Raw genomic sequence first — 13,728 nt, 5'->3', positions numbered from 1 at the left:
ATGGGAAAGGGCATAAAGCCAGAAAGACTCTTTATGGTTTACCAAGAATATAAATACTGTAATTGAATCATCACCCAGCACACGCTCTACTAAAGTTATCTATATTGTGTATTCCTTTAAAAAATGCAAGGACACTAATTAAAAAGGAAGAGAGACATAATTATTCTTCAGAATAATCCAATGTACTTTTTGATGCCATGTATACCTTTGCTCATGCTTTCATTTATTTAATTTTATTTAGCCTTTTATTGTAAAAATTACCGTAGGCATTATTAGCAATAATTCCAGCATTTTAGGGACATGCTTTGGTGCATCATATAAATTATCTCTAATTTAGGGCTGAGTAAATTTCAGTGAGTTTGAGGCAGAGAAGGAAATAAGCCTTTCTGGATGTTTAAACAGGAGAGGCTCTGGAATATTAACCTTTTCTGCTTGACCCTTTTTGCTCTGGCTTAGTGGGACTCAAACTGGATAATCCATCATTTTTACGCTGAAATGCAGAATTTACTAAGGTAGTTTTTGTTCATTTGCACATAACTACAGGGTTACACAGAACTCCACAGATCCTGATGGGTCACTGTTCGTTTGCCACTGGGCAGTGGAGGGCTGGTGCATCCTGTCAGGATTAAAATTTGGGTATGGGATAGAAGTTCCATACCTCTGGTTTCAGAGGGAAGCATGTAAGGCACATGCAAATAAAGCACCTGAGTAACTCAGTGCAAAAAAAAAAGAATAAATATGTCAGACAAGGGAATAAACATCATTATGGCGAGGAAAAGGAGAGGGATTTGCATGAACAGTCTAAAATATTTCATTTCTGGTTTCCTGGCATTACAAAGGCAGGCTAGACATCCTGGTTCTAGGCTTGCAAAGATTCATTTCGCAAAGACAAACTGGAGTTAGGACACTGCTCAAAGTTTAATACACAGAAGTCAGGGTACTAGGTGGTGTTTTAGAAAGAAATAATACTTTCTGGGGCGTGAAACAGAAGGATTCATGTAAGGAATACAAGGTTCATTAGTGGAAATGTGCACAGATCAGTGACTGATTCATGCACAGCATGTTAAGTTACTTTGAGGAAATCTGGAGGCATGGCTAAGCTGACTATATACATATTATATTAACAAAGGGAGGGCATCTTTACCCTGAACAGCTACCAACTGGCCATCTGCACTTTGAAGAGCTGAATCAAAACTTCTAAAGAAAATAAGAATAATGTTCGAAATACTGGGTAGTATTCCTCCTGTTTGGTGAGCTGAATTCATCAGTTTTAAGTGGAATGTGACACTTTCTGGAAGGCTCCAGCATGAGAGCAGGTCAGAGCAGAGGTTTGTAACTGAATATAACTTTAGACAATCTTCTTTAAGTGTATTTCTGTCTAGAATAAAGACTCTGTTCAGAGTAGCATACTTTGAGCTTCTAGCAAAGGTGCTGGAGAGCAAGAGATGACACAATTTTCTGGCTGAAAAACAAAGGAGAGGATTTTTTTAAAGGTTCATACTGGTGTTTAGGGACATCTTTTTTCTTATTTCTGAAGATATGCATGTAAGAAAGGTTTGATGCTACACTTCTAGAACCTGATACATATCCAGCATATCCAATAATATATGATCTGTGAAGGAAACATAAGACTAATTAAATTGCACTGTTAAAAAAATCAGTCTCAGAAAGGAATATGAGCTCTTAAAGTAATGACATTTAAATACTTCTGTAATAAATTCTGCTTTAATAATAATTTTTATTAAAACATTTTGATGTTTGTCTACCAGTAAGGAAGTGATTTCATTTGAGCCATAAATTATTTTACATCAGTTATGAAATCATTTAAAATTAAAAAAACACAAAATATTCCAGACATCTTGTCCTCAATCAATCTGCTTATTGTTATTATTGTTACTGCTAGTCATTAGAAAATTTCAGAGCTAATCATAATAAGACCTTGCATATCTAAGTCAATATTTTATGACATTTTAATATGCATGAGGTATTAGCATATTAATAATATAATTGCTCTAAAGTGTGGGCCAGATTCCTGACTGGTTTATGGCAGCACAACTCCCTTGGTTAAGCTGGAATTGAGAAACACAGCAGCAAATCACGCTCTGCTATTTAGTTGTGTCTTAAAATTTTTCTTCTTTTCCTGCCTATTCACTGCTTAATTTTTTAAGGCAAGTCCTTTTCTGGCACTCAAGGGCACCATATAATTTTCTGGAATTTTGGTCTCATTGTTATATTTGGATATTAAAACCTGTTACTTCCTCACAAGAATTGAAGGCATTGCTCTGGCTCAGAAAATCTGGTCTCCTCATTAGACTTGTGGTGCTGTGATGCACAAGAAGTGAAGATCCATTGGCATTTCATCCCACTGTTATTATTTCTAGTGTGTAATGAATCAGAAAGATGTGCTTCCTTCTACTTTTCTGTGCTTCCCTTTTTCCGAACTCTTCCTGCTGGTGGCTACCACTAGAAGTATTTCCAAAAGCATTTAGTAGACTCTGACTTTTGCTGAAATGATGTGTCTGTAGAGTAAAGCTTCCTACTTTCAGCGGCTTCCAGAGACTGCAAATGTTGTTTTGTTATTTCTTATTCTTGAAGTTAGTTAGCGTTTTTTTTTCCATTTGTTTTGTTTGTTTGATTTTAATTTTCATTGCTTTTTTTTTTTTTTTGCCAAAAAACAAAATTAACTGTAAAACTTCAAACATTTCTGCCTTGCCATTCTTTGGAGTTGGTAAGTGCCCTGCTAACAAGTACTAAAACTTTAGCTGTATTTTTAATTTTTGCCCTCGTATAATTATTCCCCCCTTCAATATGTAACACAGTTAATTTACTGCAAATTTCCTCCTGACTTGTACACTCATTAGGCACAAATAAGGCTCAATAACACGGTGCTTTATCACAGATACAGGTTGTTTTCTGCCAGCATTTGTTTCAGGTTGGTCTCTGGATAGATGTGTGGGTGGGAGGATGTTGGCAGTATTCTTTTTTTTTTAATGCTTTTCCCTTAAGGATTTACCTAAGATCTGTGAATAAACCAGAATTGTTTCGTTGTCATAAACCTGACATGACTGTAGCAGCTTCCAATATAACCCGCTCCAGCAGCTATACTAATACTTTATTTTGAATTATGTATTTGTTTACCCATATTGATGTGCCACATATATCTTGATTAGGTGTCACTATGAACATAAAGCTGGCTGTGGTCAAAATTAGATATGCAGAGCAGTCTCTGAGGACATACTGTTTGCATCCAGAGCTTCTGTTAAGAGACAAGTACCCAGAGCTGTTACCCTTTGTTCCTCCTGCTTTCATATTCCCATTTCATATTCCATGCATTCCTAGAACCACAGAGTCATTTAGATTGGAAAAGCCCTCCAAGACCATTGAGCCCACCCTGTGCCCGATGCCCACCTTGTCCCCAGCCCAGAGCACTGAGTGCCACATCCAGTCCTTCCTTGGACACCTCCAGGGCTGGCCACTCCAAACCTCCCTGGGCAGCCCCTGCCAGTGCCTGACCACCCTTTCCAGGGAGAAATTCCTCCTGATGTCCAACCTGCCCCTCCCCTGGCACAGCTGGAGGCCGTTCCCTCTCCTCCTGTCCCTGTTCCCTGGGAGCAGAGCCCGACCCCCCCTGGCTCCCCCCTCCTGTCAGGGATTGCAGAGCCAGAAGGTCCCCTGTGATCCTATTTTGGACTCCATGCACATGAATAGGAAGAGGTGACACAAGGGTGGATTTTTCAAAACATGCACGTTGTGGTTAAAGGCAGACCACCATCCCACGTGATTTGGATAACCAGAAAGCTGCAGTTTCTGGGTTGTTGGGTGGCACAAGGGGTTGAGGTTGAAGCCTTTGCTTCCCATTCCCCTCTGGCCCTCAGGTGGATATCAAAGAGTTTCAGCACCCTCTGCTCCCTCAAGGACAAACTTACATCTCACTGTTGGCCCATGTCCTCAGTCACATTGCAGCAGCTGATAACTTTTTTTATCTAAATACAAGAAATCCAAATACATTGTGGTCTTTTGATTTTCCCTTATAACCAGGGTTATGGTACAAGAGACCCTTTTCCACCTGTGAACTACATTTGAAGGAATGTTTTGCTTTTCCAATCTATTTTTTTTTCCTTTCCAAGCCCCTTTGATCCGTCTTTGCATTCAGACAAGACAATATCATGCAAATACACCAAAGAAAACAAGATATTTCTGAAAAAAATTACAAGCCTTTCCCAGTTTTGCAAATGGTTCTCACAATTCAGACAGTATCAGAAGTAATTATAGAGTAACTTTTTGTGAGACTTCTGAATAACTGCACAGCTTCGTGGTATGAAAAAGAACAAAGAGGTTGCATTTGAATGCCAAATTTAACCTGACCTCAGACAAACAAAATGAGGGTTAACTGATTCTATCAGTATGTATTGTGCCGCTGTGAAAGAAATATATTCACATTTTTAAATTTAGTGTTATTATCACGTTTTACAAATCAGTGTTGATCCTTTCAAGTCAACAAAGTACCCAGTTAAAATCTCTGTTTTAATTTAAATTATATTTACAGTTGAAATCTCAAGTTATTTCAACTTCAGGAAATAATGCAGTATTGCTACTACAGTGGCAGATAAAGAACTGACTGCAGAGTTAGGTGGAATGTCACTGATAAAAAAAAATAACCATTTGGTCTTTTTGCAGACACGTCGTTTTTCTGCAAATTTTAAGTAATTGATTCAAAATCTTATGGGTTCTGGACTACATGAAACAATTTTAATGTCCTACATGCATTGATTTGCAAACAGTTTTAATGCCCTACAATCACTAAGGTGCAAATAAAAGAAAACTCCACAGAAAAAACAAAGTGAGTGAAAACTTTGCCTGAGCAGTCCCTGAAGGATATGGTTTATTTATGTAATATTTTCTGCCTTGGCTTGTGTATGCACCACAGAAATGTTGCTCTTTGTTTGTTGTTCTGGCATTATCAGCAGTCTTAAAGTGTAATCTGACCTTTAGTCCCAAGCTTTAGTCCCATCTTATTTATGGTGATTACAGGTAGGTGCTTGTGGCCTACCTAAGCCAGTCTTTACAGATGGAGCTGCTGAACTCTTAACTACAAATTCAGCTTTGAATTCCTGGCCTTGAAAAACCAGTCTGTCCTCAGTTTCCCCTCCTTCTTGTCCTCCTTTTCCAGGATATGCAGTGGAAATGCCCTCCCCGCGCTCCTCCTGGTTGGTGGGTACGTATGGCTCTCCTGGAAACATGTCTTGGGCAAGAGTCTGACACTGCCCCTTGGCCAGCAGAGGTAGAAAAGCGGGCAAAAATGAAAGAGGTGGATGATATTAAGCAGCTTCTTGGTTAGACTTGTGATAGTCGATCAGTGAGGAGATAAAAATAGAACGTAACGTGGCTTTGCTCTTGACTCGTTCATTCTTCTTCTGGAGCCCCGAATGAAATAGACCCAGTGAGCCCCTGAAAGGAGACAAAAACTTTTCAAATCTGCTATTGTTTGTCTCCCAAGGAACGACTCAAGGAACAAACTCAAGAAATATGTTTCCCATCTTTTCCTTTCCGCGCCCCTCCCACACACTTGTACACACAGAAATCGCCACAATCTGCTCCTCTGGAGTGTTCCAGGGGGCTGAAATAAATAGAAATGGAATATTAATTTGGAAGCAGTGTTTGTTGCTTGTCTTAGCAACTTTTACAGGAGCCTTTCTGCTGTGTACTGATATGCTCATTATATTGCTGTTTAGAAATTCCACAATGTAGTATTTTCTCATCCTTTAAAAATACAGTAATTTCAGGGAGGGGAATCTAAATCTTCACAGTGAACAATCCTGTCTGGTTTTTTAGTTTGGTGGCTTGAATTTTGTCCTCATTCAACACTAGCTTGTGTTCTGGTATTTTTAACAGAAACACTGGCAGTTGCTGATGTCTCCTGACGATTTTGGAGTCAGTTTGAGGCACTCAGTCTCTCTTGAACCGAATCATTACACAGTGCTTCAGACAAATGAGCACAGGATTTGCTGCAGTATCTGATTTCTAGAGTTAAGCTTCAACATAAATAAAACTTCAGTTTCACAATAGCATCTGTGTTTCTCGGGATTCTTGAAGTCAGATTTGTCAGTTTTATATGACAGGAAGATTGTTATAAGCTGTGGTGCTCCAGAGGTAAAGGATTGCCCAATGAAAATAACAGCATAAACTCTTAACAGGAGAAATAAACTTGTCTTGCATGTGGATTATCTTAATAAAGTCATCAGATAAAACTTTGATAAAGTCTCAGGGAATGGATCTGTTAAAATACAACTTAATAAGTTTGAAATATAAGGGATCTAAACCAAGCTCTCTTGTTTGTATTAAGTCAGTGATTCAGGTTTTGTTTTGATTTCTTTGTTAGAACCAGGACTTCCTCTACTTCTAATTTAAAACATTATTATAGTAGAAATTTCACTGAATCAGAGAAGCATGAAATAGCCATTTCCAAACCATGTGGTGATGATGATAATAATAATAATAAAAATATGTTATTTTCTAGGAATCTACTTTCTGTTCAGGTACTTAATTTTAGTTAAAATGCAAGACCACTAATGACTTTTTAAAGAGAACCTTGAAGTGATTTTGGATGATTTAATTAAATAAAGAAAAAACTGGATTAAACTGAATTCCCTTGGGTTTAACAAATTAAAAACTTCATTTTGGGCTGCAATCATTGTCTTTCTCAAAGACCACTTGTATGTGTACCTGTCAAGGAAAGACGGGGGAAGTGTTTTGAGCATGTTTATGAAGTGTTTGAGTGTTTATGGGAGTTGAAAAGCTGCATTATGTTCTGTTAGTTATGGCACAAGACCAAAAATTTTATTTATAAGCTCCAGTTACTCCTAGTGTGTTTGACTTGTTGCCTGCAGTGACAATGTTAACAACACTCGGTGCTTTGCAATACAAATTTCCAATGAAACAGGAACATCTCAGTTTTGAGGGTTTTTTTTCCCGGAAGAAAGGGCAGTACTGATGTGGTAAAACATGCGTTTGTAACCTCCAAATGATCAGGTTTAGAGGCACTAAAGGGCTCAATAATGTTTTGTTGTTTGTTTCTTTTTAAATTTGACTTTGGTTATCTCATCTGCCTCATCATTTTGATATCAAACTCAGCAGCCTTTTTAAACCCTGAGTAGGTTTGAAGGGGTTTGTTACTCAGAGGAGTATCAGCAAATTGGATGTTTCAAACCTTTTGTGTTCCAGTAGAGTCTTGAGAACAGGGGAGAAAAGCAGGAGGGCTTTTTTAGGTGCTTGTAATCCTTCAATAACTATCCAATATGCATTTCTAAACTCGGTTGGATTTCCCATTATTTTTGGAAGTTTATTTATTATCACGAGTAAGCCCCACCAGTTATTTCTGCATGGAGTTATCCTTGCCTTATTTCTGCCTGGATATTCCTTTCTGTGTGTGCTGTGCTCATCCACAGCACCCTGCTGGATCTCAGGGCTGTGGGCAGTAATTGAGACCTCAGCAGAGCCGAGGATGAGCTGCACTCTAGGAAAGGATGTACACAATTTGCACATGTGTTTCTTACAGCTCCACGCTGTGCTGGGGCACTGCTGTCCCCAGATGACCAATTGAATGTATTAACTAAGTCCTTCTGTGCAGCTGTGACTCGAAAAGACTTTTGGTTAACCAGACTAGTTGAAGTTTTCTCAGTATTCTTTCTAATTTTGAGCCTCAGGGTGCTGAATTTTCAGACGAAGCTGGTGATTCTCAAGTGACAGCCCTGATGATATACTCTTGTATTGCAAGATTCAAGATAGGTCTTTTTAAACTGCATCACAATAAAGCTTTTAAAAATCTGTTTAGCTCCTTAGAGAGTCTTTAACTTTAAACTGTTCTATGATTTTGCATGAAGGAATTGATTGGAATTTAAACAATCAGTCTTTCTGTCTACAGAAAGAAGGCTCAGTCTCCCTTAATTCTATTGACTGAGGGGTTTATTGGGGAAAAAAATCCTAAAATAAACAAAAAAATCACCTCCACCCAGTAATCAGAATTGGGTTTTGTCAGTAGTTTAGAAAGAACTGACTCTCCATTCATGCAAATGAGGAACAGTTGTGATGGTTGAATACTATTTAGGTGTGAGGGGCAGCTGACCATACAGTGGGAGCAGTTTGTGCTCCCTGGAGCCACTTCAGTCCCTTCCACCTTTCAGTCCAAGGATTTTGAGCATTGCTAACCGAGATGGATTCAAATATCCTCTGAGTAAGTTTTGCCCCTGAGAAGTTTTCAGACATTTAAAGTATGAAAATGAACAGATGGGACTGTTTTATCTGGACAGTGTTTTCAAGCTGGATCTGCTTAGTGAGGATTCATTAATGTGTTGGAAAACGTGTGCTCAGTGAACACTTCGCACAAAGTGAAATTTCCTTGAAAAGTTGAGAATGACAAAACAATTCAACCTACTCAGTGTGGTGGGCAGTACAAGCTGCAGATAAAATTCCCTCTCCATCTCTCTCTCTCTCAACAACAAATTTCATTGCAGTCACAAGAACCCTAAAAGGCAGTGGATATCCCCTTGTTTGGAGATCTCCAAACCAGTTGGGTCCCTCTTGTGTTTAGTAAATTAATTTTTTAAATGAATTCTCATCAAGTTTCTAATTATAATATCTTTAAATTTAATGTTTGTCTTTCTGATGAAAGACAAACATTTTGGGGGCAGTCACAAGGGACATGAATAATTTCTTTAGAAGCTTATCTAATTAATTACATTTCTCTGTAATGTCTTTAAAATTTGAACTGCCATCATTTCATTAATTTGGATAAAAGTAAATCTTTAGTGTTTAAATATGACACTAGTGCTGAGAATTCTGATAAGCTCAAGATTCATTGTCTGTATTTTTATCAAGTGAAAATTAAAAAAAATGTGTTTTAAATGTTTGGGATTCATGATTTGCATACTGGCTTTTATTTGGTTTCAAATACATTATTATTTCATGGCATGAGTTTCAGCTCACATGTTAGTAAGTAAGATCATATGATGCAAAATGGACATAAATATTGGTCTTACAATATTTTAGTGGGATTTTCTTTTTCTTCTGTAATGTGTTTCTCTACAAACAAAAACTTCTGTGTCCCTCAAAAGGGAAACATTTGAAGTCTGATGTGTGCTAATCTCCATAGTCTATACTGGTGGAATGGTAATATTTGAGACTCTGCAGCAAATATAAAGCCTCTCTTTATAGCACCAATATATTAGGGCTTGTGTCTTTTGAAATGGTAATTTTTATGCAATTTCAAAGTAAGGTCAGCTGAGCAGTTGAAATTTGCACATTTATGGGTGGAGCCCCACAAATTACAGCCACTTTAGCACACCAGGAGAAAACAGGCTGTAAGGTGTAGGGTTGGATGAGGTCACAACACAATTAACCTTGATGGAAACCACAAAAAATCCAGTGTACATAGTGATTCTTGCTTTATTCATCTCTGTCACTTTGAGGGCTGCTACCAGTTGCTCCCTGTGCACTGGTGGAGCCTGATCTTTGTGTATTTTGTAGACTTTTGAAATGAGAAATACGTTGAATACCAGGCAGTGGGAGATGTGACATTGTTGGAGGTAGAAACAAGGTAGAACGCTGTGGCTGTAAAATAATACTCACTAAGAGATGAACTTCGAAACTAGTACTCAGCTTCTTGTGGGGGTGTGTATGTGCTATCGAACTGTATCTCAAACTCTTCAGATCAGCTGGTCACCCCACTTTAAACTGAGTTCACGGTTTTGCTCTTTGGGGAAAAATAATCTAAGATATTTATAAAGAGTCTCTAAATAAATGAGCTATACTGAATTTAGGGAAAGGCACTAACAACTGACTCTGAAATCTATTCGAATGCAAACTGATGGTTCAGCTTTTCTTGCCTTACAGCTCATTCTCCTCTTTACAGGGGTAAGCAATTTTATGCAAAATATCTCTATATTATAAATAATGAGTCGTTACTTTGGGGAAGCAAGAAGTTCACAGGTCATGGTTTTGGTCAGTGGGAGATGATCAAAGTGCTTTAATAGTCCAAATTACTGTCTACTTTTGCCTGTGTCAGTCTACCATCCATCTTCCTCACAATGTGGGTCACCACATTAACCGTGTTTGCAATGAAGAAATAATAGATGTGCAGTCAGAACAATTAATAGAGTGAAATGCTCTGTTCTCTGCCAAAGATAAACAAAGAAATAAATCTCTGCTGTTTACAGCCTTCCCTTTTCCATGTATAATGGACTTTATCAATAAAACAATACAGACTTCATCAAAGAAAAATCTCACCAATTTAGCCCAAGAAAGGTCTTCATTGAGCTAATCTCCAACAAATGCTGTTTGCAGTGGGGATCTATTTATTCTTTTCAACCCCAAAACACTGACCATGCCTCTTTATCTCCCACCCCAGCTCCATGATCCGTTATGGATAAGGCAGCCCAGTTAGGCAAGGGGAGGAGCCAGGAAGAGCAGGGTTACTGTGCAAGCATTTCTGGGTGTATTTAGTTGCAGATTAAATATGCTTACCCTTCACACTTTGCTCTCTTGCCCTAGGGAACCACAGCCAGGTGTCCCGGGTGCCGGTGGCTATCAAGGTTCTCGACGTGAATGACAACGCTCCCGAGTTCGCCTCGGAGCACGAAGCCTTTCTGTGTGAGAATGGGAAGCCTGGACAAGTAAGCACCTCCATGGTTTTATGTTGTGGTTGAGTTTCTCCCTGTCCCCTTAGGTCACCTTCATTTCCAAAATATACACCATAACCCTTCACATTAACCGAAGATGAACCGCTGATCACATTCTGTGGAACATCCCTCGTTATATGGGCTTATTTTATTTAAGTATAGGCTTTGAATTAAAGCTTTAAATAAGAATTCTGTGTTTTTATACTCCCACTGTTTCCACTCTGTGTGATGGAACTCAGCACTTCATAAGTTCACGTGTGTCAGGAGGTAAAAGTAAATTCCAACCTGAATTCCAGTCCAGTTATTGAAGTATATTGCAGCTGCTCCCAGGTATAATTTAGAAGAAACAGTTAAAACAATAAACCCATTTCTCCTTACCCTTATTTCAGTTATAATCTCTATTTAGTTCTTACTCACTTTTTTTTATGACAGTTGGGAAAAAACAAGACAGCAAACCAGAACTTGATGGGAAATCACGTAAATTGTAATTGTGTTGAAGGTTTCTAAGGAAGAATGGGGTGTTGGAGAAATGGAGTTTTCATTATATTAAAAAAAAAGGAGAGAGGAAAAAAAGAATTAACAGGTTATTTCCTCCTTGATTTAATGGGGAAAAAAAAAGGAATTCACACAACACTCCATAAGATGAGGTAAACATAGCAAAATATGGATTGCAACTTTATAGTCTTTTTCAAAGAAAATGGAGCAGATTTGTCAAAAGACATCCACTTTGAAGGACAAGTGTACAGAAATAGGGAAGGATATCTCATAGCCCACATAAATGACAAGGTAAAGATTCAAGAATATGTACAGACATTTAGAAAGTAATGCAGTGTAAATGAGATGTAACTTTTGTCCAGCATGAGAAACACTGTGTGTTGCAACAATTCACTGTTTTTAAACTTTGTAATTTATTTCTAGATTGTGACATTTTATTTGAATAAACAGCAGCTGACAGCATGACACTAGGCTTGTTAATCCAACTATTCCTGTGTGTCATGTGGGTGTTAGGCATTAAATTCACTGTTCTCCAAAGAAGGTTACCTGACAATAGAGTTAGAAGTTATTTTCTTTCAGCAGTGTGAAATGACAACCTATACAGCAGTATATGACAACTTACCTCTGCCAGGATTGTACTGTTACAGCAGATGACTTGACTTCTAGCACCCCTTTTTGTTTAGTAAAACGGTGTCAAGAATGTGTCATTTGAGAAATGAGAATTCTCTCTAACCAGTGAAAAGGAGATTATTGAGATGTGCCCTTATGGGCAGACAGTCATGTCACTGCTGGCATTTAAGTTCCTCCAGCTCAGGGTGGATTTCTGTTTAGCTTGGGGTGGATTTCAGATGCTGAGTAGTTAAGTTTTCTAGAATATATTAAATTCTAATAAGGATAACTTCAGCCAGGACTCAGTAAGCTTCTCTAAAATCAGAAAGCTCCGTTGTACACTGTTTTCTGACTATATTTATCTAGGTATTCCTGTCACATTTCAGGTGGTTTAAGCGATGGTGAAAAATGTTCACATTTTATTTTGGAATGAAACAGTAAATGAGATGATTAAGAGTCAGCTGGTTAAAGAGGCTTTTGTTTAAGCACTTACTTGCAGAAAACTTTTATTAAACCATAATATTCTTTATCTTACCATTACCTTTACACTCTTGATCTGATGGCAGATGTCACTCTTTAACAGGGATCCTGTGTGAACTTTGCAGATGGTTATTAAATATTTGGCTGCCAGCATGGATGAGGTGGCACTGATCCTGCAATATATTCTGTGTTTTAAACAAATAAAATTACTGGAACAGTAACCAGTCCAGAATAATCACCAGGGTTAGATTCTGAATTTAAGTTGTCCATCAATAAATTATCCACTCCTGTAAAGATTTTAGTATCTCCACAACTTTATTTTTTTTTTCTTATTTCTATGCTCAAATTTCAGAATAAATCATATTAATCAGTCAAGATGTAAAATTCAGAAAATTAAATATGTGTCACCTATGAAATAGCTGATATGAGAAAAATATTATTATGTAGTAGCAAAAATCTAATTTGGATTGTTCTCCATAGTTTAAACCCAAATATTACATGTCTAGGAAAGGTGCAATTGTGCAATTCCAGTCTATTTACACTTGCACTTCAACTAAAATCTAAGTTTAAATCAAATTTGAATTACCATATGGGAGTTTGCATTTGAACTGTTGATAAAACCTTATGTGCAGCCACTAAATATATTGAACAGTCTATTCCAGTTCACTTTCTAAGGGTTCTATTTTGGGTCCTGATATAATTGCAGTGGCAAGTACAGCTGCTGGTGATGTGACAGAATGTATTAAAAACTGTTGATGTATAATGTTGCCAGATGCATTTTCGTTGCCTTCACCTACCTCTGAGAGCAGAGGTGCCACAGCTGAGAGAGAGGAAAGGGAGGGGAGGAGGAAACATATTTGTCTATGTACATTTTTATGTGCTGCTTGCACATTTTTGCACACCACAGAAAGTTGCCAGAAATGTTTCTTGTCAGTTTTAGGGGAAAAACATTAAAATATTTGAAGGTACTGTTACAGTAACTCTAAGTTAGCCACAAAGCTCATGCCTTTCCCTGTTACTACTTTTTTTTTGTTGGCATAATTCTACTATTAAAGCCAGACCATTTGTGGTTTGCTGGCTATAGCTGTGCACTTGCCTTATTCTCCAGCACACTGAAACTTTTCCTGTGCTCCTAGAACAGAACTTCTGTAATGTTGGGTAAGAAAAGGGCCTCAGTCACTGTTCCTCAGCCTACTCCCAGACTTTTCCAATGAAGTGCTGTTTTCTCAAAACAAAGCTACAGAATTTTCACTTAAGTAGTGCAGACAACGATATATCAGTGCTCGAGCCAGTGTTTCAACCAGAGCAATATAAAACTGAGTACAGTGTTCCTCCAGTCTGGCAATTTGTCTCTATTTTATTGGCTTCTCCTGCTAGAATTGTCTTTTTCTAATGGAAGAAATCTTCACATGGATCTTTGTCTGTCTGGAGAGTCAAATGCAGGTCCTGGCTGTAAAGGGCTTTGGCTGAA

General features: G+C 37.9%; 1 protein-coding gene across 3 annotated transcripts in view; it reads left to right on the top strand.

The window, feature by feature from the left end:
- The window catches only part of CDH8 (cadherin 8), a 154,144-nt gene that overhangs the window by 110,332 nt on the left and 30,084 nt on the right, over window positions 1-13,728 (top strand). For 2 of the 3 annotated variants that reach the window (XM_027899211.1, XM_027899213.1), the window contains one exon: window positions 10,546-10,667. In XM_027899211.1, the coding sequence (XP_027755012.1) occupies window positions 10,546-10,667 (122 nt within the window). Of the gene's footprint in view, window positions 1-5,170; window positions 5,216-10,545; window positions 10,668-13,728 lie in introns of all 3 variants that reach the window. The other variant, XM_027899210.1, reaches the window with a different exon arrangement.

Source organism: Empidonax traillii, unplaced genomic scaffold (genome assembly GCF_003031625.1).
Source record: "Empidonax traillii isolate 1590-97213 ecotype Southwest subspecies unplaced genomic scaffold, ASM303162v1 scaffold650:size632282, whole genome shotgun sequence".
Classification (NCBI taxonomy): domain Eukaryota; kingdom Metazoa; phylum Chordata; class Aves; order Passeriformes; family Tyrannidae; genus Empidonax; species Empidonax traillii.
The sequence above is the reverse complement of the archived record's forward strand: the minus strand, read 5'-3'. Positions and strand labels throughout refer to the sequence as shown.